Here is a 27,926-nt window from a genome sequence, read left to right as displayed (position 1 = left end):
AAACTGTTTTTTAAAATAGATTTTTTTCCCTCAGGCAATATTTTTATGTTCCCCTTCTAATCTTTAATTGGAAGTCAGAGTTAGCATATTGATAACTTGGCTCACTCTCCATTTAATTCTGTTTTGAGTGCTGATAAACTAATTATGCCATTTTACATAAGGAAGCACAGGCTGAGGAAGCTGAAGCAATTTGATGCCAAAACACATTGTCCATTAAGATGTATCATGCTGACTGCTACGAGGACATACTTACTGTGGTCCAACCGACCTGCTGACCCAGGTCTGTAAAGTACAGTGTAACGATGGAGGAGACGGCAAGGCTTTGAATGCTGACGGAATCCTTCAAAAAAGGCCCGTCTGCAGTGGCAAAAATGGAAGAGGAGATGGGGTGAACAACAGGTGCGCTCTCGGAGACCCAGCATAACACACAGGCTGCCCTGCTCACTAGCTGTAGGCCCAGCTTGGAGTCTGATTTACTTTGGTGACTTGGTATTTATTCTCCAGGTTAGCAACTTAGAGCTCTTCCATGAGAGTTATTCCCTCTCCATTTTAACAAAAGCATGAGGCAGCAATGTGTGACAGCTGTACGATGCTGTCTCTGTTAACCTGGCCCATTAGGGACAGGCCGTGCAATCAAACAACTCCACAGAGCACTGCTTGCCCTGTCTTGCAAGACTAATGGCAAAGTCTGTGTTATGCAGCATCTCCCTCACTGACATATTTTGCTGAAGCATTTGCACTCTCAGGCTGTTTTATAACAGGCAGCACCTGATGATGAATGCAACTTCTTGGGCAAAGGCTCACAATCCAAGATTTCTTTGCCAGCTGTCTGACCTAGGCAGACCAGGTGTATCTGAGCATTACAATACTGTTTGCAGTATTCTGAAGCTTCTGCTTCCAAACCTAATGGATCTGAAGTGTGCAGGCAGAGACATGAAATAACAACATTTGGTTCTTCTTTTTTACATATATGTAGGCAGTGAGCTGGATATTGGAAAAATCCAGCAGCCACTGGCATAGTATATTGCCATGGCTGCAACAGCTCTTTGCTCTTTTCTTTATGTATGGTCTCCCTTTCAATATACTTTTGTCGACTGTTTACATCAGTGAGGCTGCTAAATTCCATCAGGTGCTGAGCCCTCATTTTCTACGTCTTTGCAATTCTCCACATCCACAGACCAAACACCAAACAGCTCCTGGCATCTTCCATTATCTTTCACTGCTATGTCCACCAAGAACTTGTGGACTGACACAGGGGTTGCCTCCTGCAGCTAGCTGCATCTTCTGGTGAGGCACTGAGCAAGTATTAAAACAGGTAATGGAGTGAGGGAAGGAAGGGAGTGAATGGGCTTGAAACATCAAGACAATGCCTTGCCTTCGTTATTTGATCCATACACTGTATCCTGGAACATTTCTACTCAGTGGTTATGAAAACCATTAGGTTCCTTTATTAGTGAGAAAACTAATAGGTTAATAATTTATGTCAGTTAATGAGAATGTACTAACAGTTCACCCAATAACAAGTATAGAGAGAGCAATACTATGAGGAGGAGAACCTGCCAGAGCATTAGTAATATGTTAGGTGCCTGTGTTCAGCCATATGAATACTCACTGTGTTCTAGTTGCAGGCCAACACGGGACGGGTACCACTGGGGACCTGTTCCAATCACAAAGTGTGGCTGTTAATTTCATGATAGAAGAGCTAAATTTCTGTTAGGTTTGGGGGGTTTTTTTCAGCTGATAGCTACAAAACTGAGATGGAATAAAAAACCACCTCTTTTTCAGTCTTAGCTGTACAAATAGAATACAAGAGAGCTGGGAGAAGCACAGAATACACACATTAGAGCATAAATCCCTTCTCCCCATTTGAGTGCTGGAAGGCCAGTCTCAATGCTGAGCACTCTGTCAGCACAGCCTGTGTGTGCAGCACTGGGAAATATAAAGATGACTCTATTTATTATTATATTTGCCAAAATATAATAAATGCAGTACTAAATCCATCAGTCTTGCCCCTCCTTCCAAAATTACACCTGTGCTACAGTCCAGTCCAAAGGACTTTGTGTTTCCCCTTCAGGAACATAAAACCTGACTAGGGATGTGCAGCTTGTATTAGTTCTCAATCACAGATTAATCAGGGAAATAGGGACACAGAAAGTAGAAGCACATGGGTAGCTAATACTGGGATACTTATGGTTTCCTTGATACCCTCAACTTAAGGATGTTTCCTAGAAGTACATTTTTAAATGCTCTGGTTTAGAGGTCTTTCTAAAATGCACAATAGCAGTTGGCAGTTGTTATTGGATTACCTTTGGTGATTTTGAACAGAGACCTGTCAGGTTGGTCAAACAGGTACAGGTCTCCAGATGCATTTGTTTCCCTTGGTGTCAGAGTAAGCTGGTAATTGCCACAGACATGGGGCAGAGGGGATCATGGCTGCTCAAGTGCTTAATTTGGCCATTAAAGTTCCTCTATGTAGAAGGCTGTGCTTCTGCAGCTGTGGGGCTGTATGGACAGTATAAACACTCCTTTTTTGCCTCACAAGGACAAGTAACTTTGCTTAACCCATACACACTCTTTGGTTTGCTGTTGAAGGTTTTAGGGCTGACCTAGCACATTTTTGGGCTGACCTGAAGCAGCCTGGGGAGACCTTACATAGCCCATGATGTTGACTGAGATTGGGGGAAGCAAATATTGTCCGAGAAAGGTGAGGAAACTGCTGCAATATCACCACCCTCAGACATTGCTACTACATTTGTCTTTATTTCCTTTGACACAGTTGATAGCTTGAAGGAGATTTGCTTTCTTTTCAATTCAAAGCCTGGGTGAAATTAGTCAGATTTTTTTTTAGACGTATCTTACCACTCTTAGTGATCCTGTATTTAAGGTACAATTATTTCCATACCTTTAAATGGAAAAAAATGTTCACAATGACTGTGATCAAACATGGGAACATTTGCCTCCAGAAGCTGTGGGATCACCTTCCCTGGAGATAGTCAGGCCTCCTCTGGGGATGACCTTGAACAGTCTTATAGGACTTGAAAGTTGGCCCTGCTCTGAGCAGGAACCTGGACTAGATGAGCTCTGGAGGTTGCTTCTGTGTAATGTATTCCAGGATGATCAGGAGAGCTGTACACCAGCTGCCAGCTGGAGGGGAAGGGAGCTGTACACAGTGTGCACTGTGCAGTGACACCCAGCACACCCTCATTTCAAAAGCACTTGGTCTGACTTTTGTGGGCAAGAACAGGCGTTAGATGAACCCATGAACCAGGGCTAATAGCAGGAGGTGAGACATCCATCGAGTAAGTTGCAAATATTTTTTTCAAGGTAGCACAACAATCCATGGCTATTAAGGATAACAAAGGGAAGATAGAGAAGGAGGAGCTGTCTGACTTGTCAAGGAAGATATGATTTGCTCCAGGACAGCAGATATCAATAGTTATTTGGGAGCCTGAAATGCAATGTATTTGTGTTAAATTGGAATCTTCCCCCCAGCTCCCCCCTTCATATTACAGTATGTTTCAATAAAAGTCAATTTACCTGATCCTGTGGCAATGCTCTTTTAGGTATGGCTCATAATCTTCACAAGGGCAAACAGAGGTTGTGCATTTAAGCACGTCATCCCATATTTCCTTAGCCTCAGTGTACCATTATGTTCAAACATACTCAAAAATTTAGACAGATGGAAGTGTGCCTTTGCTGCTGCTCCTCTGCAGTGACCTTGTTATAGTATCAGTGTGTCTCTGGTTTCCAGGCCATGCTTGGAGTGCTGTGTGTATTCTTCTGGAAGGGCCAGGAATTAGCTGCTCCTTCCCTGATCTTTGTGTTGGTGGGGGGCCACCAGCTAACGTCAAGTGGAAATGCTAAATGGAGTGGAGAACGAAGTCCAAACACATTTCTATGTTGGTTTGAGTGAGAACACCAAAGTTTCCTGCTTTCAGTCTCTACTGTCAGCAGATTTCAGCAAGGCTGTTCCCAAGTGTTAGCTGTCCAGGGTCCTGCAGAAACCAGCATTGCTTCCTGGGGAGAAGTGTGACCCCAAAAAAAGTCTGCTCTCCCAGCTTGGTAAGACTCAAATAGGAAATCTCACACATTCCTAGGCATCCTGCTCACCATTTGGTAGCAGTCAGCCAAGGGGACCCTGGCCCCACCTGTCACCACCTATTTGCCTTCCTCCAATGACTATTTTCCACAGGGATCCTCCAAAAATCTCACTAGAACAGCTCTGGATTTCTGTTTGGCAATGTGGGATGCTTTTAAAATCCAGCCTACATATGGCAGACACAAATTTCTCTCATTCCTATAGCAGGAAAGCTCTCTTTTCATTAAATAGTGAAAAGAAGCCAAACTGAGTGACTAATTACCACTTGTATTAATTCTTGCTGCTGCCTGTCAGAATGGGGGATTGATGGCTCTCTCGGATACCCAGAGCCAGCACTGTCTGACAGAGCAGCTTCACCTGGCATCAGCAGGAGCTCCGAAGTGTGTGTGCAGAGTCCTGCTCCCAGACAGGATAAACACACACTCGTTAAAGGCAGAGGCACAGCTGCAGCTGTGTGCAGCACTTGAAAGCCTCTCTGCACTCCCACACCTGGCAGAGCTCCCCTTGCTTCCATGAAGGGTTTCTCTTTTGCAGGGTTGTTTTGGGGGTTTTTTAGCAGGGTTTAATTCCCAGTTTTTTCTTATTAACATTTTCCGTTGCTGCCTCCTGCAGAGATTAATGGCAATCCAAGACCGTGGGTGACTGAAGTTTATCTTGTAACTCCTGTGGCATCTAAGATCAGGCATGTATCAATATTTACTTTCTGACATCGTGATGGTGCATCAGAGCTCAGCCACAGCAGGTCACAGTCTTTGTATAATCCTTGTGGTTAGCAGAGCTGTTCAGCTCCCTTATGCAAGGTTTATAGGTTTGTATATGTATTTCACACTAGGAACACAGTTGTAAAAATAGCATTTCAGCTCACTTATATATCCCAGACTGGTTTTGACTTGGAAAAGCAGCTATAAGCTGTCTAGGAAATAAGAGTGGCCATGATGGTTCAAACCACAGGTCTATTTAGCCAATATTACATCCTCTAATATTTAGTCAATATTCTGGTTCCTCCTCATCTATTACATTTCTAGCATTTATGTAAAACAGCTTTAGTTCCTCTCTTTGCAATATCATTGGACAGCTATTGAAATTACTTCCTAGCTTTCCATCTCTATTTGATTATTTCTACTCTCCTGGCTTATCCTTCTCTGGAAGGATGTTTGCCTCAGACTCCAACATGGTCACCCTCCAACTGCAGGTATGTAGGCACCTGAAAGCTTTGCCCATTCCTCAGCTGAAAAGTTATTCACAAACTCCTTGAATTTAAGTGACATCAGCTTCATTCTTCTTCACTGAGCAACCTGATCTAGTTGAAGATGTCCCTTCCCATGCCAAGGGGGCTGGACTAGATGATCTCTCATTATCCATTTCAACCTCAACTGTTCTACAGTTCTATGAATTATTCTGTTATGACTCAGGCAAAGTTATTTCTATGTGTACAGGCTTCCATTAGTCTGGAAGTGTAAGCAATTGTGACAGGTCTTAAGTCTTTGACCACATTCCATCTTCTCTATCAGGAATTTGTTCCAACTTTGCGTTAAAAAAATCCATACATTTATTTTAAAAAAGCTTAGAATATTTTAATTCTTTTATCTTTAAGGCATCATAATTTTTCTACGCAGGATGACATTTGCTTGGAAAGAAACTCAATGTTTACTTTTAAAAACCTCTTTAAAAAAATGGATATGAGGAAAAATATTTCAGTTTGGGTGGGTTATTTGTTGTACCCATCCATACTTAAAACAGAAATTAAAATACAAGCAAACTGACAGGACACATAAAAACAGACAGCCACCTTTAATTTTCCCTTAGCCAACTATGGAATTACCTGTTAATACTGGCTATAAAAAGGAGATGTAGTGCTGTCAAACGACCATACAAATACCAGCTAAAATGACAGCCTCTGTGCCATGCCCAGCTGCCAATACCACTGTGCAAAAATGCACAGAAAACCAAGTTCCACTGGTCCTGCTGACCTCATGGTTTGTTTGTTCACTGCCTGTATACTAGAATCCTAGTAAATGAACCAGCTGACAATCCTAGCAACCAAGGACAGTTAGAAAAGGCCCTACACAGCTTTAACAGTGTCCAGAGGTACTCTACCCACATGATTTAAATTGATCCTAATGTGTGTTTCACCACTTAAATATCACGAGATGTTTTGAAAATTTAACAACTAAGAAATCTAAGTACTTGGTATTTTTCAATAGATATGAAATTGAAGGAATTGACCTAATTTTTATTAAGTTTCATAAAGAATCTTCTACAGAAAAGTTAGTGCACTGTCTGCTCTGCAGTAAATTGCACAATCAAATGCCCGTGTGTCACAAAGTATTTATGGAGTTACATGAGCCTGTATGAGAACAAAGGTGGAACATGATGAAAACCTCTCTTGCTGGGGAATTCGCTGTGTTCCTTAGAATGCAGACGTGCAAAAACTATTCTGCTGGGGAGCGAGGAGTCTAAGAAATGCAAAACACAACTGACAGACACAATTTGGAGATAATTAGCAGATTGACTTTCCATCATCAGCTAATTTTATTACCAGTTAAATTGTTTGCTTCTCATTGTATTTCACCACCCGTGCATCTCTAATAACAAATAGCCTTAATAATTACAAGCAATACCTGCTGTGATATGAATAGGGTGATATGAACAACAAAATTACTATAATCAATCATCAGCAGCATGTTGTTTAAATTTGCAGAAATAGCGGAAATTCCAACGAACCACTGCAGCACCAACCTCCCTTATCTGATCACAAAAACGTTGCACATGAGCTGAGAAGTGTAACAGCACTTGCTCATGTGAACTGAGCACGGCTGAAATGCATTCCACGACCTTAACCAGATGGCAGTTTTGATATACATGTAGCAATAAGAAGAGTTTGCTAGGAAAGACTCACATATCAGTATGTGTGGGGATACTGGGTTTGTGCACAATATATAGAGACAGGCAGATTATCTTAAAACTTGCTGAGGTCTCTCCTTGACAAGTAAACGCTGAACAAATACAGTTGTCCCATGTCTGTGACCTTAGACAACGGCCATAAGTGTTGTCTCCCTTGGTTGCAGCAGCTGTGTCTGAGTGTTCCCAGGAATGCTTCTGAGAAAATAAAGATAGAGATATCACCATGCTAGCAACCACAGCCTTTGCAGGCTGAAGTTTGTGTACTTCTGCTTCACTGAGCTGCGAGCAGGAGAAGCAGGATGCTGAAATGACTCGAAGCTATTGCTTTCTGCTTTTATTTGGAAAAAAGGGCTGTGTGATTTATTGTGCTAACATCGCACTTGAGTGATTCCTGAGCATGATGGTAGAAAGCAAAGCACACCAAAGAAACCACAGTAAAACTAAGCTTGGCCACAAGATCGAGAGAGAAAGTAGCCGAAGTGATTACTTACTGTGCTTGCCTCCTGTAACTGTAATAAACGGCAGCTGCTGAGAGCTGCAATCTGAACACCCAGCCCACTTGAAGAATTGCAGCTCTCAGCAGCAAACCTGGGGCAAGCAGGACCACAGCATCTCTTTGCATGGTCCCTCTCCAAAGGCCCTCTTTGGCTGCAGGCCAAGAGATGTTTTGCTGCTTTGACACACTAAGTGCCAGCACAATCACCTGGGTCTATTTTCCAGGGCTAGCTCAGAGACCAGCTCTGGCCAGGCCCCCTCCAGGTACCTCTCAGCTGACACCAGACTGAGCTCCTGAGACCAGCAGGGCTCGCCAGGGTCAGCCTACCAATTGTGTGCTGATTCCATCTCTTGCTAAGTCTTTAGGGCACAGGGCTGACATTCAGAGGGCACTTTCTGGATCTGGGATCATTCAGCTAGGCTGTGTTTTCCTGGTAGAAGGACCTCTGAGAGGGTGTATCAGAATATTTAAAGAGCGGGAGCAGATCTTGACCTAGATCCATGTTTTTATGGGAAGTTAGTGGAAAGAGCAGATCCAGTGTGCCCTGTTCAGTAAAATCTCAGCAGAGTACTGAAATTGATGTTGTTTTTAATGGCTCCATAGCTGAAGATAAATCCCTTTTCTTTGTCAGCTTTTTTCTCTGAGTATTTTCTCTGATTTGTTTCATTTGTAAGAAGGGAAGATCTTTGGCCATGTGTTTTACAAAGGCACCTTGAACTCTAGTTGCTATGGGGACACAAAGAAGCACTTCCTTAATGGCATGTGGAATTTGAAAAATGAGCTATTTGATCATAAGCATCCATTTCTTTCTTCTGGTCTTTGCAATATGTGAATTCATCGAGCTACAACCACACTGCTTGCTGAGGGAGAGCAGGCAGTGAGCTGGCTGAACTGATGTCTCAGACACACTGGCTAAGACCAGCAGCACTAGGACAGGGTCTGGCCCAGAGGCAGGACAGCATGCACTTCCCATGGACTACTAAGAAAGTAAACCCCAGCCTGACTAAATATCTGGCTAAATGCTTCTGGTTTAGCTGTTCATTTGATTATTCCCATTGGCCTTAAGCGTTTAAAATCTGTGACCATCCATTTTTCCTACATGAAGTCATGCAACAGTCACCCTGGCAGCTCCATTGAAGCCTCACAGAGACTGATCCAGAAGGTTTCTCAGAGGTCACCTAATGTCTCTATAGCACAGTGCACACAATGCCTGCACCCATTCCCCTTAAAAAAAAGTTTCTGAATTTTGCCTTTCTTGCCTAGGATCTGGCAAAAAAGGATAGCCCTGTCCATATGTCGGTTCCTGGGGGCAGTTCAGCTACTGTGACTGTGCCCAGATGTGAAGCTCCAGACTGTGGGAGTCTGCACTGCACCTTGAGTCACAAATTTACTTGACTGCATTTTCATTAAAAATCTTATATAAATGCCTGAACTTCTTGAGGAACAGAACACTCCACTTCCCCCATACCTTTTTTTCCCCACTGAAATAAAAATTTAAAGTCTCATTGTTTGGCTATATTCTGATCAGGCATTAATGGACAAATTTCTTAAGAGTCAGCATAGTTTTTCTTAATGGAGATTGATTCTTTTTTGTGGTAAACAGAATATTATTTGTCATTTGGATGTCAATTTATGTCACTAACACATTAACCTTTCAATATTCCTTCTGAAACAGTCTGCAACTGAAGGCAACTGTGGAAATTCAGACCACCAAAAAGCATCAGGAAAAAAAAAGCAAGCAAGCATGCAACATTTAGATGCATATGTTAATATTTTTTCTACATTGTTTTTCCTTTGCACTTCCAAAAAAAAAAAGAGAAAAGGGAAAAGCCAGCCCTGTGCATTTCCATTTTCATGTAGCCTGCTGCAGAAAGCATAATTAATTTTGATCTTTCTGTGTGAATTTGCATTTAAATTAATGTGCATGCGCAAAGGAAGGGAAAGGGAATGAGGCTCACCTTTTACTTCATTAATAACAACGACAGACCAGAATACAGAGAAACAAGAAAATAGGTCCTCTGACAAGCTTGGGAGTGGGAAGGAACTTTCCCACGGGGACTGCCCTTCATCACTGCAGAGAGGTGAGGAGGTCTGAGCTCGTGGTGCTGCGCAGAGCTGGCCAGGACAGCACTGTGACCCCGTGGGGCAGCGTCACTGCAGGCCTGGACCCCCTCACCCTGCCCTGGCTGCCCCTGTGACACAGTCACACACTGCAGGGTGGCAGGGGGTGGTCAGTGCAGCTGGGCTCTGCCTAATGGGCTCGGGAATCTTTTGACCAGGGACCCCCAGGGAGGGCACTGTAACAGCACTGGGTTTGCTTCGCATTCGCAGACAGTTGGGTTCTGGCTCTGAAGTACCAGCCCAGATTAAGAGAGAGATGAGTAATTTATGCCAACTGAGGATCTGTATTCTGGTAGTTATCTTTGCCTTTGATTCTCTCATCTCCACAAGTCTGGAAAGGGTAACAAAGATAATTGTTCAGGTATCAGGAGGCTGTGAGAACTCGAGCAGGATTCTCTTCCTAAATATAAGCTCTATCAGTGAAGCCTTCTCACGAAGGGCAACACAAACCTGAGGAACTGCACATTAAGGATCTTAATTTTGCCAAACTAAGTATGTGTTTCAGGGATGAAAAATATCCTTCCTCTCGATCTTCTTGTTCATAATTTGACATGGGATTTTTTAAAATGCAGCTTAATATTTGATGGCTTATGGAATCAGTTACTGTCTATCTCAACCCATAAATGCTCAACTATCTGTACTGGTTTGGAGTAGCCAGCCCAGACAAGGTTTTCACTGGCAGCAAAGCAGAGCATTTAAACACAGGTATCTGCCCACCCTCGTGGTCTCAGGAAACACAGGAAGTAAGATATTAAGGCCTGTTTTAAAATGTTGTTCCTTTTAAAACCTTTGTTCGTACTCATCCCGTGCCAGGTTCTGAGAGAACAAGTAGTGCTGTGCCTCACGGTGTCGCAGATAGGCTGGGCTTCAGGACACCGATAACACAGGTCACTGCTCCCTCACTTCAGAAAGCTCTGGTGTGGGTACTGCCACAATCAGCACAACTGCTGAGTACATTTAGGTAGCAGCTCTCCACAAAGCTGCAAGAGGGACAGAGAGCAGAGAACTGGCAAGGTCAGTGTTTCAAACCAGTGCTGTTTGCACGCTGCCTGAATGTGGTCCTGTGCCAACACACATTACAGCAGGACTGGGGCCCCACTGGTTTTATATTCCAGCATCAGAAAGTACACAGTGGTCCAACAATCACAGCTGATACAGGAAAGATGGCTCAAAAGCTCATTTGTGCCTTCCCCACTGATGTACTGGGCAGACTCCTACACCAGGCTCTAGCTGTTTCTTTAAAAGCATTCCACAGTCAATTAGCTAATAAAGTATGCTAATTAAGTATAATTTTCTTTCAATATTGACTATCCAAGGGATAGTGCTCTCTCCAGCCACTAAGCTAATCAGGATGTTTTCCCTCGCTGACCCCCAAAGCAATGTGGGTTTTGTATCTAATGGCCACACCAATGCCATCAACAATTAACTGAACACATTTGAATTGACACGATTTCGTCCTTAGTACAAATTAACTTCTCATAAATTCATTGGTAAATTCACCACACTGAAAATTAATCCCCACTAGGAACAGGGCTAAACTGTAATTTGTCCAGGAGCAGTGAGAAAAAGGCAGCAGAGATCTGCCCTGCTCTGGCAGCAGAGCAGACACTAGCATGCAAGCCAGAGGCTGTCATGTTCCCATGTCCTTCCTGGGAGAAATTTGTTTGGGCTGGTTTAATTCCCCCATCCAACCACTTTACTTAGGTTGTGGAAAGGGTTTTGTGCCTCAGGAGCACTGCTACAAGGCCTGAGGGGACCTTATCACTCTCTACAACTCCCTGAAAGAGGTGGTAGCAAGGCGGGGATCAGGCTCTTCTCCCAGGCAACCAATGACGGGATGAGAGAACATATCCTCAAGCTGCACCAGGGGAGGTTCAGGCTGAATATCAGGAGGAATTTCTTCATGGAAAGGGTTCTAAAGATTGGAATGGGCTTCCCAGGAAGGTGGTGGAGTCGCCATCCCTGGAGGTGTTCAAGAAACAACAGAACATGGCACTCGGTGCTATGGACTGGTTGACAAGGTGGTGATCGGTCAAAGGTTGGACGCAATGATCTCAGAGGCCTTTTCCAACCTAAAAGCTGATCAGCAAAGTGCTTTTCCACAGCTTCCCAGATACAGTCCATGAAGGATTTGATTGCAGTGATACTGCTTGTTGAGTACTCGTTCTCATATTTGAGGGATGACGTTTCATCCCAATCTATACGGCAAACACTTCATGGCCTTTGAACACCTCTACTGCTTTCCCTCTGTAAATGTTATAGACATGGCTCATCTAGACAGTTTGTACACTCTGAACTTGTAGTCTAATGGCAGAACATAAAAAAAATATTGCCTTCCACTAGTATGTATTTAAACCAGAGCAACAAGCGTTGTTCCAGTATAACTCACACATCATTTGTTTCAGTGGTGAGTAATTTTCAACAGCAAATGTATTCAATATCATTGCGACTTGGGGACAATTTAGAAAGAGGCAAAACTCTGCTACATTATTTTTACTGTGAATCATTTGTTCACCTTCTTGTCTTTGATGCATTGCTTTCATTAACTTGAAACAGTTGGAAATACCAAATTTTGTTTGAAAGCTTTCTTGTTTTGCTTGTTCTTAGGGTTTCTTTCCCCACATGCCCAAATAGGAAAAGAAATAAAGAAATAGGCTACAAATATGAGAGAGGGCTTGCGTGTAAACAAATGCAAAACAAACCACTATCACAGGGTGAGATCCTTCACACACAGGTCTGAACAGCCCCCCTTGCTCTTGTGCTCACCTGACCCTACCCCTGGAATTGCAGTTACCTGTTACATCACAGCTCCTAGCCCTGAGGAGGCCAGGGGCTGCAGAAGAACATCCAGGGAATACATGAGGCAGAGAAGACCTGGGGGAAAGTCTGCACTTAGAAGCTGAAGCTGCTGCCTCTTCTCTAGCCTGTCTAGCAGAGATGACACCATAGGACTTGTCATTTATTTCCCATGTTCTCAGAGGTTTTTCAAGGAGGAAGGTTCCTTCCACTCTGGCAAGGGAGATTCATTTCCTCTCCTGCTATCCAGTGCCTGTTGTCTTTCACAAGAAATCCTGGGATATTTCCTACACATCCATTCCAAGCAGCTCTTTGTAAGAGAAGCTGTTGGACCTTTCAGTAAGGCCACGTGCCAACTTAGGTGTTCAAAAGCACAGGGATTCCTATGGAAAACCTGATGTAGGTGCAGAGCACATTTAAAGCCTCAGGTGACCTTGACCCTCCGTTAATCAACAGACACCTGTCTTATTAATGGACATGAGATTCTTTTCACACTTATGAAGGCCCACTGGGGCTTTCAGCATCTTGAGTTCCTTGAATGAACATTAAGCCCACGAGCCTGCTGGTGAACACCAGGTAAACACTGGGAATTAGTCTCTTCTTCAGACAAAAAACATTAATATCTGAGTTTAAATTGATCTAGAAGCAGTTTTAAACCCAAAACTACTTTGGCATCTTCTATTAACAGTTCAGTAGGCTTTAGTTCCTCATTTTCCCTAAGACTGGATATTCTCTAGGGCCTGGATTACTTCTATAGGGCCTTCTACTGTAATTTTCTCAGCTGAACCATAGGCAGCAATATAAGACACATGGTAAATAATAACAGGCAATTCTGGTAAACAAATTGATGTTTTTCATCTAGATCTGTCAATTAAATCTACTGCAAAGTCAAGAAAAGCAAAGAATCTAGCTATGAAATTTCCTTTTCTTAATGAGGCATTTAAATAGCATCTCACATTTGTTCTCCAATTGTTTACATAGGATGTCATTTGTGATGCATTGTTAGAGCACTGTAAATCTCAGCTGGGAACAATATCCCAGAGAGCAGAGGGGGACAGTTCTGCTTCAAGCTACATCTCAGTAGAATTGCTGCCTTTTCTTTTATTATGTTACTCATCTGAAATGATATCTGTAATCCTGCTAATGAAATGCAATAACATCAGATGCAGCAGCTGTCAAAAAGAAAGAGAAATAACGTGAATTTTCATTAAATTTTTTGAGCTGATCTTCACTTTTTCCATTGCTGATTTTAATACTGATGGTTTTCTGAAGGTCATCTTCTTTCTATAAGGATTTAATGAATCCTGGCTTTTGTGTTTTAGACACCTTACTCCCTCTGGTTCAATAGGTCATTAAACATATATTTAAGTCATCCTTTGTCCCAAGTGTTTCTTACAGGATGACAGCCAAAACAGACAAAAGATCCCAAGGTGGATGAAAGGTAGGTAAATTATTCTTATTTTATAGATGAGAAAATGAAGTTCAAAAGGGGGAAGGTGTCTAGCACACAACTCACCCCAGTCAATAGCATGACTCCTATTGGTCAAGTCTTAAAGACCTAAGTCTTAAGCATCACATTCATTTCAGTGTTAATCGGGAGACCTCAAAAGTCCCAGGGGGCCTCCTGGATTTTATTATTATCTTTTGGAGACCAAAATGCTTTAAAAATCCATCTCTTAAAGTCTTGCTTAAGGTTCTCTGTGCCCTGCTTCTAAATCAGCTTGGTGAACCAAACCTCCACCATAGTTTCCTAATTTAATACATAAAATATTTTTGCAACCATGTATGTATTTCAGAAAGCAAAACTTAATGGATACCTGATCAGAGGCTTTTCAGACTGTTTTAGTATCTCTTTCTCTGTAACTTATAATGAGATTCAAGTGCTCAGCAGAGAAATGAACTGCAGATGCCTGGTCTGGTGCTTGCTCTCACTGCTGTTATCTCAGCACCCCAGCTAGAAATGTCCAAAAGCAAAATCCGGGCCTTAGCAGTGTCCAGAGACACATGAGTGGGGCTTAAATGGGAGGCTGATGACCACTGCTCAGGATGCACAACAGTGTCTGTGAAGTGCACAGAACCTTCTGGAGGTATGTGATGGGCTCCATGCATTGTCTGTCCCTTTTGGAAAACAGCCAGAATTGGTTTTCTGTCATTCCAATACAGAATGGGGATGGGGGGTGTGGTGTCTGAGTAAAAGGCAAATCTTCATGCACTCTAAGGATGAAAATCAAGAGGTTAACTCAGTTTGGCTTCTCCTTTCTTTTAACAGTGTTAGGTCAATGATGCCATTCTCATTTCCTGACTGGCTGTTGCAAAGGAGTTTAAAAAATTGCCAGCTTTCACAGGAGGGCTTCAATTATTTTGACAGCCAAGCCATAAATTCAGGTCACACAAATCTGTACCAGCAGACAGACTCCTGTATTTTGGATATCCAGATTTGCACAGATATGTCACAAATAAGCTGAGAGGGGGTCGTCCTCCTGATGCTTCTCCCTGCCCAGGATAGAAATGCAGTTACTGGATGGGCTGGTCTTGTGACTAAAGCCCCATCCTGAGGCAAGAATTTGGGTCCTTGTTCTTACAGGCACGTGCTGCACAGGCAGGAAGCAATTTGCTCATGGATGAGATCTCTGATTTTGAGCTGGGAAGGAAGAGGGTAGCAACCTCTTTGAATTTTGTGGCAGGAGCTGTTGCTTACTTTGTGCTCAGAGCTGGGAAGCAAACAGTAAAGAATTTCAGAATATACAAGCCTCACTGAGGAAGTAACAAGAAATTCAAGGAGTTTCTAATAAACTGGGTTGTATTGACAGGCATAGAGAAGTAAAAAGATCTTAGAATTGTGTCACTTGAGGGATACGGAAATTCATCAGAAACTAGTATTCTATTGATCTCTGCTGTGTGACTAAGACAAAAGAAAACTAAATTATAAATATAGGATGGAATAAATACCATGTTCCCTCCTAATCTAGTAATTTCCATTTACAAATCAACACAGATGAATGAGCAATTTACACTGATGAAATCACCGTTCTTCTTAGTGCCCATTTGTAATAACTGCCCATCCCCAGTGATTTGCCTTCATTGTGTAATTTCCAATTGAGTTGTTATGAATGCAGAGAGGGGAGAATTTATTGAAAACAATAGCTGGATGTGACTGCCAACCCAGTGTGCTCTGAGAATCCATACTGGGGACGTAATGCTGGGCCTCTGAGCTCTGCAATCAGACGCCTGCACAGCAGGATATTGTCTGTCCTTTCGAAAACTCCTTCATATATGGATTCTGGGCTAGTGCGAACTACTTAGGACACAATCAGGGAGGAAGGAGTTTGAGATCTGATAAAAGCTATAGACTTTGTAGCTGCCTTTCTGTCCGGGGAGTGCATCCAGCTCAAGGCAACTCATGGTGAGATCAGATCGTTGCCCTCTTTCAAAAATGTTGGCTTTCTCAAAGCCTGATCTCCTAATATAGGACAGAAGAAAGATCCCTCTGGAAGGCTCTGTGCCCTAGATATAACTTATTTGGGTCTCTTTGGTTTGTGAGACACATGGCTGATTGACAGGCCAAGAGTATGAAGTCAACTTTGCTGAGCCATAAATAGCATAATTCAGCTTCTCTTAGTCCCCAGCAGATGTATTCATCAGGCACATGAGTCTCTCCAGGCATCAAAATTGACAGATTTCATTAACTTTCTCCAACCTGAGAATCCAGCCGTAATAGACAGTGTGGAGAAATCAGAGGAACTGCAGGTTCTCAGCAAGACTGTGTTATCAGACAGTCCTGATTATACAGAGCCGGTAGGCAAGGACTGGCTTAGCAGTCACCGCTCTCCCTGGTACTGCTCTTAATGGCTAATCCCCACAGCATCCTTCCTCACCTCTCTGAGCCTTGCAGTTTAACATCACAGCCAGCCTCCAGAAGGAAATTACGTGATGCAGTACAGTCATCCTTTCCAGCATCAGTTCTGCATCCTGCTCTTGTGTGTCAGCACAGGGCCTGGCAAAAAAACAGTTATTCCTGATGCCCTTGCTATTGGAATCGTGCTGTTAGATTTCAAATGTCATGAAAACCAGAAAAGTTGCACATTAAGGGCATGAAAACGCTTAGCAGCCTTTTTAGAAAGGAGAAAAGAAAGAGGACTTCTTCCACTAAAGAATTAATTTTAGTACTTCTTGTGCCTTGAGCTGAGCTCACAAAGCTTGCTTTGTGATTTCTGAGCAACGAGAGATTCTCCTCCTTGCCCTTCACCCCATCAGCTTGATTTCTGCTGTTCTGTGTTTTGAAGATCTGCTTCAGGGTTCTGGGTGAACAAGAACCTGGTTTTTTTAAAGTGCTGCTCTCCCTGCAGCTGCTGAGCACTGCCTGAGCGGAGCACTACTGACAGGCAACTGGGGGTAGAAGTGAGCTGAAGGCAGTAACAGATCATTTTGAAAAGGGGAGGAGGGAGAATATGCACAGGGAAAAGTATTGTGTGATTTGGTACTTCTGCTTATGTTTGTCTTCTGAGAGCACATCTCCTTGCACTAGGCAATAAACATCTTATTCAAGCACCTGGAAGTCAGTGGGAGTGTTTGACAGGCGTGGTGAATGCTGTGGTGGAAGGGCCTGCACGGGAGCCTCTGATTTGCTTTTGTGCAGACAGTCAGACAGGGGGTGCTCTGACCAGGGGGTTTGCAGGGTGGTGGAATCTGCAGGGTTCTCCTGTTGCTTCTGGGGAACACTCAGGATGAGAGCAGTAGGCAAAACCTGGCAGATGATCCCTAACACACTGCCCTACTGTAAGGAGGAGGCTAAAAGAGAGATTGGTCCCATCATGAAGAAGGAATTGCACTGTCTTTTTCCTCGTCCTCTCTCTAGAGAAAAGCAAGAGAAAATATTTCAGCAGCATTCCAGGGAACATAGGTCCCAGGATCACTATAGAAATACCTATAAGGAGCAGTTACAAGATGGTATGGCAAGATTCTGAAGTTTCATATTGTTTAGAAGTTATGCTGTTTATTCTTGAGTGCCATCTACTGACAATTTCTGTATTAATGATTTGCTTTCATTGATATGGCTTATTTTAAATGCCCTGTATAACTTCTTTTAGCTTAGATGTTCCTTATTCCTTGAGCACTTTATTTCCCTCTGCAGCCCAGGATACCCTTGACATGATGTTTTCAGTTGTCTCTTGGACTTCACTTTTTCCTTCCACACATCACTAGGCTTCCTGCCTTCCCTGCCTGCTCCTTCTGCCTAGAGGGTAATTTCTGGCCTCCCTACGCTCACCCTTCTGGCTTCAAAGTGTAGCTGCAATTGTGCTGTCCCCCTTGTGCAAGAGGTTGCCTCCATCAGTTTGTTACAGTACTGCTGAGATCTTATTACCCCCTTTCATTTCTGTTCTTCCTCTTCTTTCAAGAGCTTTTTCAGCAACTTTCATGCAGTAACCTTGAAAATATTTAATGATCACTGACTCCACTATATTATCTGTTCTAGAGGTATTTTATTTTAGTTATGTGATACTTGAATTAGCATTATTATTACAGTTTTTCATTTTCTATCTGTAAGATTTCCTCCCCCAGCAGTCCAATACATTTTGCAAGGATAAAAATAAATTAAAGGTGAAAAGTTATTGCCAAGGACAAGAGCTCAGGAATTTTAGCCTACAAGCTATCTCTTTCTCCATTGAAAACATAATCTGTATAGATAAAGAAAATGGCAGGTACCTAACTCATTATAAGCAACTGAGAAAATGGGTCAAGAGACTTCTTTCTTATACACTTAGTTTTTGGCTTGGTTGCATGTCTGCCAGCTAGCCAAAGGAATGAGGAAAATTCTAGTAAAGTCTCCTAGCACACAGCACCAATTTGATTGAGGCTTCTTTGCCCATGCCTCAGACAACTCAGCATGATGTCCAGTGATACCCTGACACACAGCTGCCACTCAATTTCAGGCAGAAAACATCAAGCTGTAGAAGTGTAGGCGTTTGTCCACAACACACTTATATTGTGGAACTCCTTCCCAGAGGATTTTGCTGAGGTCAAAACTGTAAGTAGGTTTAAAAAGGATTAGACAGATCCATGGTGGGCAGGTGTGATGTTTGCCATTAAGCATGACAGCCTGGCTCTAACATCTGTTACAGAGAGCTGATGGCTGGAGGGGGCTGCAGCAGGGAATCTGCTGTTCTGGGCTGACCCCAGTTGGTGCTGCCCGTCCCTCCCACAGGCAGTGGCTACAGCAGCCAGGGGATGATTCAGCTTCCGTCTGGAAAAAGCCTTTGAACTCCCATGAAAATAGCACTTTGTCTTAAATGGTTACTCTCCACTAAGATCCCTGAATCACCAGTGATGAAACTGGGATTGCCCCCATGAACCCAATGCCACAAAAAGCACAGGATTAGGCCTTGCTGGGATTGTTTCAGTAGAGACAGTTTTGCTGAAGTGAAGGCTGAGGAGTATTTCAGTGTTTGTTCCTGGACTTCTAAATCCTTATTCTGACTTTTGTATAAATGCAGATCCAAACTAATATTTGCCTAACTTAGAAATTATTTTTCAGTAAGACGGCATGTGTCACTTGCATTTCATTTCTTTTATTTTAATGTCTAACAGCCTGTGCTGCAATTCACAATTCAGTCTTTTTCCTCCTTTCTTGAATCAGGCAGCAAAACCTGATCTGTGACAGAGATGATGCTTGTGAAATTGCTGCACAGGGGTCCCTCTCACTGAAGGGCTGACAAGATACCAGCTGAGTAGAAAGCTTAATTGCATGGGTGATCAAAGGAGAGTGTATGAAGACAGGGAGACTGTAAGGGGGTGTGCGTAGGAGTGTGTTTTAATGAGAGATTATAGGGGAACATGTGAGTCTGGCACACACAAAATGACAGAAATGAATGCATGAGCTAGTACAAAATGCATGCTAACCAAAGGTATCCACAGATCAGCTTCAGCCCCTTCTCAGCCCTTGCCTAAGAGAACAATATTTTATTAGCTGTCATCCCACTAACTATACAAAGAGAAAAAAGTGAAGGTTTGATCTTTGCAACCGGGAAAGAAGGAAGGGGGGGAACCTCATGAGACAACAACATCCAGGCTGAACTGGAAAAGAGAGATCAAAGCAATGAGCTGAAATGAGAAGAAAGGACAGAGGACACTGATATGGTGTACTCCAAGGAATGGGAGGAATTAACGTAAGAAACTGAGAACTTAAAAAGCATTGAAGGCACTTGCCAGCCCTTCCCTGCGCTGTAAAACACTGCACTGCCAGAGGTTTGGTTCATGATGTGTGCTGTGCTTTGTTGTATGCTTACTGTCTTCCTTTACACTCAGCTCCACTTACATCACTGGGAGTACTTGAGGAGTAAGATGCTTCTTAATATCAAAACAGGTGCCATTGAAATGGCTTGTACACAATCTTGCATCATTTTAGCCCAAATCCATTAAAAACCACATCACAGTTATATAGGCATAAACCTCTGTGCCAGGGTTCTCCAACAAATTTAAACTGCATCAATATAAATCCCGTTTCAATTGATTTAAGAGATTCTAGGCAGAAGTGCACTGCATTTGACAAACTGATGGGAGGACATACCCTTACTGAAATATTAAAACTTATGCACTCGATCTTTTCATATTCAGCAGTGTGGCTTTTGAACTTTTGCCATTTTGTATTTTACAAGCCCTTACAGGGAGGGAAAATAAGTAACTTTAGAGCAGGCAGGTTAACAGCCTTTCACTTCATCAACTGAACCCGTGTGCAACCACAGATGCCTTAAGCTTCAGTGTTTTATAAAATTCTAAGGACAGAGGAGAAGCATAGTGCTTTTTCTAGTTACCCTACTCTGAACTCAGGCATATTAGTGGCTGACAACCTTTTTGTTGTTGTTGTTGCAAAAGGGATCTAGCCTTTAGTTGATCACACTTTTTTTTTTGTAAAACTAATGAGAGCTCAGTATCTAAGATGCCACCCACTAGACCAGGGTGCTCAGTGCCCCATCCAACCTGGCCTGGAACCCTTCCAGGGACAGGACATCCACAGCTTCTCTGGGCAGCCTGTGCCAGTGCTTTGCCACCCTCACCATAAAGAATTTCCTCTGTATATCTAACCTAAATTCAGATGTCATTTAATCACTCTGAACTCAAGTTCCCCACTACAGTATTTCTTTGGTCCACATGGTCAGTTTAGGGCCAGCTTGAAGCAGTCTATATTTATTGAAGTTTATCCAGTATAACACTGGGAGAACAAATGTAGTACTGGTCTTGAATTGACACTGTGTAACATTAAAAACAAGATAAAAACTACTGCCCCTCATGTGCTGGCAGTGATAAATTATGCAGTTATCTCCTTCCAGTCTCTCCCATCTGCAATAGCTACAATAGAACTTTAGTTCAAACACTGTTCTTATTGAGCACTGGAGCTGTCAAGCCAGTCTCAGCTTTTGTGTGAGATTCATGAAAAATAAATTTGACAATTTCTCTAAGTGAAAGGCCTCTAACTATGCCTCCAGCCTGGTAGCCATAGTACTTACATGCTTTGTGAAATTTGTGTTTCACATCAAGAAGGGTAGATGCTGGAGGTACCTGGAAAAGAAAGCAAAATTCCTGCAGATTAGTTTTTCTTTCTTCTTCACTTTGGGATCCTTTCTCCATTCTAATGCAGATATGCTTAATTTTGTCTGCAAGTTCTTCAGGCTAGAATGAAACAAATCAGAAAATTTGCTTTCACATGTTGGTATGTTATTAAGGATTGTCCACATTTGATTTACATGTCACCTGGACCACCTCTGCCTGGTCAATGGAAGGGTAAAAACCACAAAGGTCAAGAGAGAAAGCTGCTGGCACTGCTTGATGCAATAATTGCCCCCAAGGTGAAACCAGTGGGAAAATTTAAAGGGTTTAGCTCAAAAGTTAGATTGAAGCATGCTGAGGTCTATCTCCTAGAGATATGAAAGGGTTCTCTGGAGAGGCCAGTAGCAAAAGTGGCAGGTTCTGTCCTTTCTGCCTGAAATGAGTTTGCTTCTGCGTGCTTTTGTTCATGTCCACTGAAGCAATTCAGGTGTCACAGTGTTAGAGGGCAGTCTGGAGGCTTTTTTAGGCTCTGTTTTATTGTGTATATTGATTTCTTAATATACTTTGTACAAATTGTATGAGAAACACAGCATTTACTAGAGCAAAAGACTTGGATTTGCCTTTTGTTTTCCAGGAAAGGCAACAGGACTCTTGAGGAAGTAGCACGTTGAGCTACTTATTAGTGGATTGTGACAATAACCATGCAAAAGTATAGAAAAGAACATGAGAAATTCTCCTAGTAGAGATCAGTCAAACCTTAACATAGGTTGTTTTGTTGAAAAGATTTAGTTTGGAGAAATACTGATGAAACGAAACAAAATTGCTGACTCCAAAGCAACAAATCAGCACAGAAAGAAAATTTACTCTTACGTTATTTGACACCCCATGCAAATATAAAATATATGTGCTATCAGTACTTATGAGTAACCCAACTTGCTTCCAGAAATAATATGAACAGGCAGAGAGCTCAATATGGATTTCAATGATCTAAAGATGTAAAATGACACCTGTGCTAAAAGGCAGTAAAGTACAGACCTCTCCCAGCTTTTTCCTTGGGTTTAGCTGAGAACACTCTATTTTCCACAGTTACAGAGGGTTTTACTGGGCATTGGAAAAGTCCTTATTTACAGGAACTGCTGTAAATTACATTCTACTTAAACCCTGACTTGTGTCTATGTTGTGGCTGCTAAGCAATGCCAATTCCACCCAAATCAAGGCCTGGGCTCCTTGAAACCAGGGATCACCTTTTCTCTGTCCCCAAACCTGTGTTGACCCAAACCACATTGAACAGTACTGGGCCAGGCAAGAGGCATTGCCCTGGGAGTCTCTTTTCTTCCTAGCTGCAGCAAACAAAGAAGACCTTTTATCTTTCTTAGTTCAAAAATGAAAGAAAATATTTTATCTGTTTGTTGCACTGAAGCCATTTCATGCAACACCCAATAGAACAGCACATCTCCCATAGTCTCCATGTGTCTTTTCTTGTCACATGTGCATCCTCTGTGGACTTGACTACTGGAGCTGGGGGCTTAGGTTCTCAAAACCTCTAAAAATGTCTGAAATTGCTTTATCACACTTTGTAATCTCCCACCTGTGAGGCCTGGAGCCCAGAATCCATCAGATATGGATGCAAGCACTGTTAGGTGGCAAAAACTATTCAGCACACAAGCCTGCAGACCAAAATCTGTCATGTGTCCTAGCACAGGGCAGATGTGCAGGTATTTAGAGCTGGCATTGCCAGCTGAAGGACAGGGATGGTCTTTTCCAATTTGTCAGAAACACACTATAAGCCACAGTACTGCAGGGCCTGCATCCCTACAGGTCAGCACCTCACTGTGATGGGTTCTGGGACAGAGTAGCTAGGGCCAAACCATGCTCTGGAGAGCTGATCATCTGATTTAGTCAAAGAAAGCTGAAAAACTGTAAAGCTTAGCAGGCTTACGAAGCAGTGCTTGCTCAAAACACAGCCTAGGTCTCCATCTCCAGCTCTCCTGAGTATGTTTTCGGTTCAGGGCAGAGCTGCTCTCAATCTCTTCCAAATGCTAGCCCAGCCCTCGTTAGCAACTCTACCTTTACATCCCTCTCCTTTTTTTCATCCTGAGACAATCAGTGCTTTCTCCCCTCTAAATCATCCTATGGCAGAGCCTAACTTCAGCTATTTAAAAAGTTGATCTAAGCTCATGCTTTAGGTCTACCCGTGGAACCATCCACATGCCTTAGGTGTTTAAAAGTCACAAAGTGCTTCCAGTGTCCTGCTGCAGCCCAGGAGCCGGTGAGTGTGCCCACGGGGTGCGTGATGTGCAGCACCACACACCACTCCCCACCTCCAAGGCCGGCGCTCGCAGCGTACAGCAGCAGCTGGAAGGGCCGTGCTCTGTACACCCCTGAGCAAGGCAGAGCTCATTAGCAGGAGCACTGCTGTGCTTGGCTACATCCAAGCTGCTTCAGGCCAGAGCTGGTTTAAGCCCTGCCAGCCCGGGCCCAGAGATGTCTGGGCTGGTGAGTCGCAGTCTGGCAGCTCTGCGCGGCTCTGCACAGGCTGTGGGGGCCAAGGGAAGGCATGGAGCTCACATCCAGCCAGGAGGGCAGCAGGACACTTGTTTTATGAGCCAGCTGGCTTAGAAGAGGACCTTCCACTTGAGACAAACTGCACAGATTGTGAGCTGAAAAATAACACAAATACTTTCTCCCTTCAGAATGGGTTGTGACATAGAAGAATCGCGGTGTCCTTTCCCAGGCAGAATAATGAGGCTATAGCCACAAAAGAATGAAATACACTTTTTTATGATCTTGATAATTCTGTGTGCTTTTTTAAAGACCTCATAAAACAACCAGTGAAGTTATAGTTTCTTATATTGATCAGTGAGAAGATGGATGCTGAGACACCAGCTTACTACTAAGGGTGTCCTCTTCGTGGACCATTAGTTATCTTTTGTTCTTTTCATTGTACATCAATACAAGCTGAGGAATTGTCAGGACTGGGAAAGTATCTGCCCTTATTACCCTTCCTGCTAACTGAATAAAACACTCTGGAATATTTCACTGTAATTATTAGTCTTACTCTCATTCTTCTGAAATATTTCTAAAAGTGTTATAACCCTTTCTTTCTTCTATTTCAGCACTTTCCAAATATGCAAAGGCAAAGCAGAGTGAGAGACCACCCTTAATTTGTTTAAAGCAAGACGGATTTCTGCTCTTATTTGGTATGTATCTTCTACAGTCCGATGGTCAAGCCAGTTTTTCCCTACAACTTCTTAACTTGTAGTCTAACACCAGATTTAAAATATAGTCAACTTTCTAATAAATGACTATCATGTGTAAGGTGCCAGACTACTTTTTCTCGAAAAAATGTTATGAATAAATGCATATTTTACAGCTGTGGGTTCCGTTCATTACACTTTTCATTCAGAAAAGGATGATTTAAAAATGTCAAATCCTGGTTTTCCTGTACTTTCACAGCCAGAAAACTTTTGCTTTTCCATTTGAGGCAACTTTTCATTTATAAGAATTCAATAATTAAAGGACCTTCTGGGTCATCCATACCAGTTCTGTTCTTCCTTTCAACACCAATGCACAAAGCATCACATTTCTTTTTAAGATTTAAAATACCATATTAGTATTTTATGCTATGACTCAAGGAAGAGCACTAAGTGGAAGATATTAAGGGAACTTAATACTGCCTTTTGTGAGTGCAAGCTAATCAGATAGTTATCCACTTTCATACCTCTTTTACATTTATAAGTCAAGGAATTATGCCAAATTTGGTGATCTGTATGTAATTGCATCACACAGTTCTTGCACTAAAGAATTATTGTAGGGGTCAGAGGTCAGCAGAATATCAATAAGAATTTGAATAATAGAATTTCAGCAAATAAGTAATCTTTCATTCAACATTTCCCTATGAATATTTTTTTCTCTTTGTGACATATCAGTACCACTGCACTGCTGAGTCACCTACTTTATCATAGGCATTTTCCATAATTGCAGAAATTCAGAAATTCTTCCACTCCAGCTGCTCATTAACCGCCACCCCATCTTCAGCCAGGGTAAATTTGTTCAAAGGGGTGACATCAGTTTACTGCAGCTGAGGATCTGGCTGCAAAACAGATAACCAGCTAATGGGAAAGCCAGGTAATTTCCAAATTCAGTACTCAACAAATACTTCATCATTACTGCTTTTCCACCCTGTCTTTGTTTTGGGAGCATGCTGTATTATCAGAAACCAGCAGCATTCCACAGAAAGTTAATTAGAAAAACACCTGTTCTAACAGAGTTCTGTGTTTCGTGAATTTGACTTCCAGATCAGACTGGCTCTTCCTTATTGTCAGTTTTCAAAGACAGAATTAAAAATCTGGCACTGTTTTGCTTTAACCTTTCCCTGGTGTGTCCCACACTGCTCTCTTGGTGAACCAGTGTGCTGGTCATGCCCAAAGAGATATAAATAAATGAGGTCACCATGGAAATGACACAGAGGTAACTACATATAGACAAGTGCTGTCAGCAGCTACACAAAGGCTTTATACAGAATGCAGTATTTTACTCAGTAGACTGCAGTGAAGTGGCTCCCAAACAGCTGGCTCTGATCTCAATCTCTCAATCCAGTCTTTCCAGAACCAGGAGATATTCCGAATTATGGCTTGAGCTGAAGTAGTTTCCAGCACACGTCCGTAAGTAGAGGGCTGTCTCACTGAACAGTCTTCCAGATTATTAACTGGTCACATGAACCTTGGCATATGAGATAATCTGACTAGTATTTCCAGTGATTATGGGCCAAATTAGCTAAGAATACACGTAGCCACATGCTTGCTGGGTGCAGTCATGTCAATGTACACCAGGCAAATTTGTCTCTAAAGATGATTAATTGTTTTTGTACTGATAGCTGGGTATTTCTATTAAAAAAAAGAATCCTCTCTCTTTGCAAATAATTGCCTGAAAAGGTGTCAGACACCAAAAAGAGCTTTTTCTCTCTCTGCTAAAGATGAGAGTGGAAGTAAAGAGAATGTAATTCATTAGCAGAGAGAAGGTGTGCAAGCCATGCCTCAGTTTACAGAATTCAACATGTACACCAATTTCTGAGCAAATCGGACTGGAATTGGTCCTCTGACCTTTTATTAAGGGGGATTGAGTAAGGTTACTGTTCACCACAGCACCTGAATAGCAGAACTTGTCAGGAAGCCTCAGTCGCAACATTTTTCTACCAGGGAAATGGAGCTGTTCTGGCAAAACCCTGGATATGTAAATTTGTGTTGACTTCAAATTTTAAAAATGGAATAGAAATTTTTTTTTTTAAATCTGCTTCTGGCACATGCTGGAAATTCATTTTGTTGTTATTTTCATTACTTTTTATCCCTCATCTGTATGAAACTGTCATTACTTTTGCATTATTTTATGACACATCTATCATGACGGTGCAAAATAATATAACACATGGCTCTCGTGTCATTGAAAACAACCCAATAGGAAATAATATGCAAATAAATGCACTATTAAGTTGTAAAATAAATTGAACTTGAAATATTTATTGTGTCATAACAGATTGAAATATTTATTGTGTCACAACAGATTGAAATATTTCAGAATTAACTTGTAATGCAATCTTTCCCAAATTCTACCTCATCAAAAAATCAAGATTCATTTTTTTTCCCACTGTTGCTTTCAAAGACAGCAACATTTGGGATATTCATGTAAAAACAAATTATGTGACCAAAAAAAAATGATATAAAAGAAAAATAATAACAGAAACTTTAAAATAAATATTATAATGTTTTATTATAAATATATATAACAATGTTTTCTTGAATAAAATATAAATAATATATTTTTAGAATAATAAAGAAAAGTTCTGACCTGTAATTCTCAGGAAAAAAGTGAGGCTTGGGGTGGGGTTTATGTTTTTGTTTGGATTTTGATTTCCAGTTCTAGCACAGATAAAGCATATGGCTTAGCTGTGGCACCTCTGAATTTGTCTTCCCTTTTCTATCAAATGGCTGTATAGATTTTTTTTTGCTTTTTTATATCTACACAGACTGCTAAAATTTAAAATCAAGAGGTGCACCAAAGAAACTCAACCAATATTTAGCACAAGATGGTCACAATCTATTTGGGGGACTGCATGAAGTAAAAAAAAAAGCCAAAAGATTAACCAATTCAAAAGAAAATTCACAGAAGAATTTATTTTGTCAAAACAAGTGGCTCTCTGAGCAGCAGGACTAATAAAGCAGGTCCATGGAGGGAAGCTGGAAGCTGAGAAGCAGCAGATAGGAATGGGAAATGAGGGTGATAGATGAGAACAACCAGGCAGCATCAGGTCTGTTAGAAATCCAAGTACTATTCATTATTCAATACCAAGTGCAATGAGGAGACTGCTGTACTTCTGGTAGAGATTCTCTGACTGCAACAGTTTGTTCTTTTGAAGCACAAGAAACGTGGCTGTTAAGAAAGAAAATCTTGCATTTTAAGGACTTTTTTAAAATCCAGAATTGCTTAAACATAGGCAGATATAATAATAGCATTAACATATACTGCTGGGTATTTATAGATCCATGACTACATGGCTCAGGTGTTTTGTGAAGAATCACACGTCTGACTTCAGAAAGAACCTGAAGCATGTTCTGATGGAGCAATAAATCACATGCAGGAGTATTTTAATGCTACAATAATGCCTATATGAGATGCCATTATGCACCTGACTTTCCATCATGGGCTGTGCTGTTAGCTATTAGACTAATAAAACATCTACTGCTCCCTGTGGTCTGGTATTGCTCCAGTACATTCATAATTTGCAATAATCTGTGAATTATCTTTAATGCAATAAGGCAAATGTGTGGCTGGGGTAAAATGTCATAACTTTGGTGGGAAAGAGGACATTTTCACACTGGCTGGGAATCTGTATCTGTTGAGAATTTTTGGCAATATTCGCTGCTCTGGTAACATAGCTGCCTTTTACTGCTGGCCAGAATGGCTTATGTTCAG

The 27,926-nt window shown here is 42.0% G+C and overlaps 1 protein-coding gene and 1 long non-coding RNA gene across 6 annotated transcripts in view; one reads left to right on the top strand and one right to left on the bottom strand.

The window, feature by feature from the left end:
* TECRL (trans-2,3-enoyl-CoA reductase like) overlaps window positions 1-27,926 on the bottom strand; it is a 69,993-nt gene that overhangs the window by 25,465 nt on the left and 16,602 nt on the right. For all 5 annotated transcript variants that reach the window (XM_032109657.1, XM_032109659.1, XM_032109658.1 and 2 more), the window contains exons 2-4: window positions 20,918-20,969; window positions 1,613-1,657; window positions 254-357 (exon numbers count right to left, since the gene is read on the bottom strand). In XM_032109657.1, coding sequence (XP_031965548.1) covers window positions 254-357; window positions 1,613-1,657; window positions 20,918-20,969 — 201 coding nt within the window. The remainder of the gene's footprint in view (window positions 1-253; window positions 358-1,612; window positions 1,658-20,917; window positions 20,970-27,926) is intronic.
* LOC116444340 overlaps window positions 1-27,926 on the top strand; it is a 104,887-nt gene that overhangs the window by 71,602 nt on the left and 5,359 nt on the right. Inside the window, exon 3 of the long non-coding RNA XR_004240280.1 lies at window positions 24,074-24,157. This is a non-coding gene — a long non-coding RNA (uncharacterized LOC116444340). The remainder of the gene's footprint in view (window positions 1-24,073; window positions 24,158-27,926) is intronic.

Source organism: Corvus moneduloides, chromosome 5 (genome assembly GCF_009650955.1).
Source record: "Corvus moneduloides isolate bCorMon1 chromosome 5, bCorMon1.pri, whole genome shotgun sequence".
Taxonomy (NCBI): Eukaryota; Metazoa; Chordata; class Aves; order Passeriformes; family Corvidae; genus Corvus; species Corvus moneduloides.
This window is presented reverse-complemented; position numbering and strand designations above follow the sequence as displayed.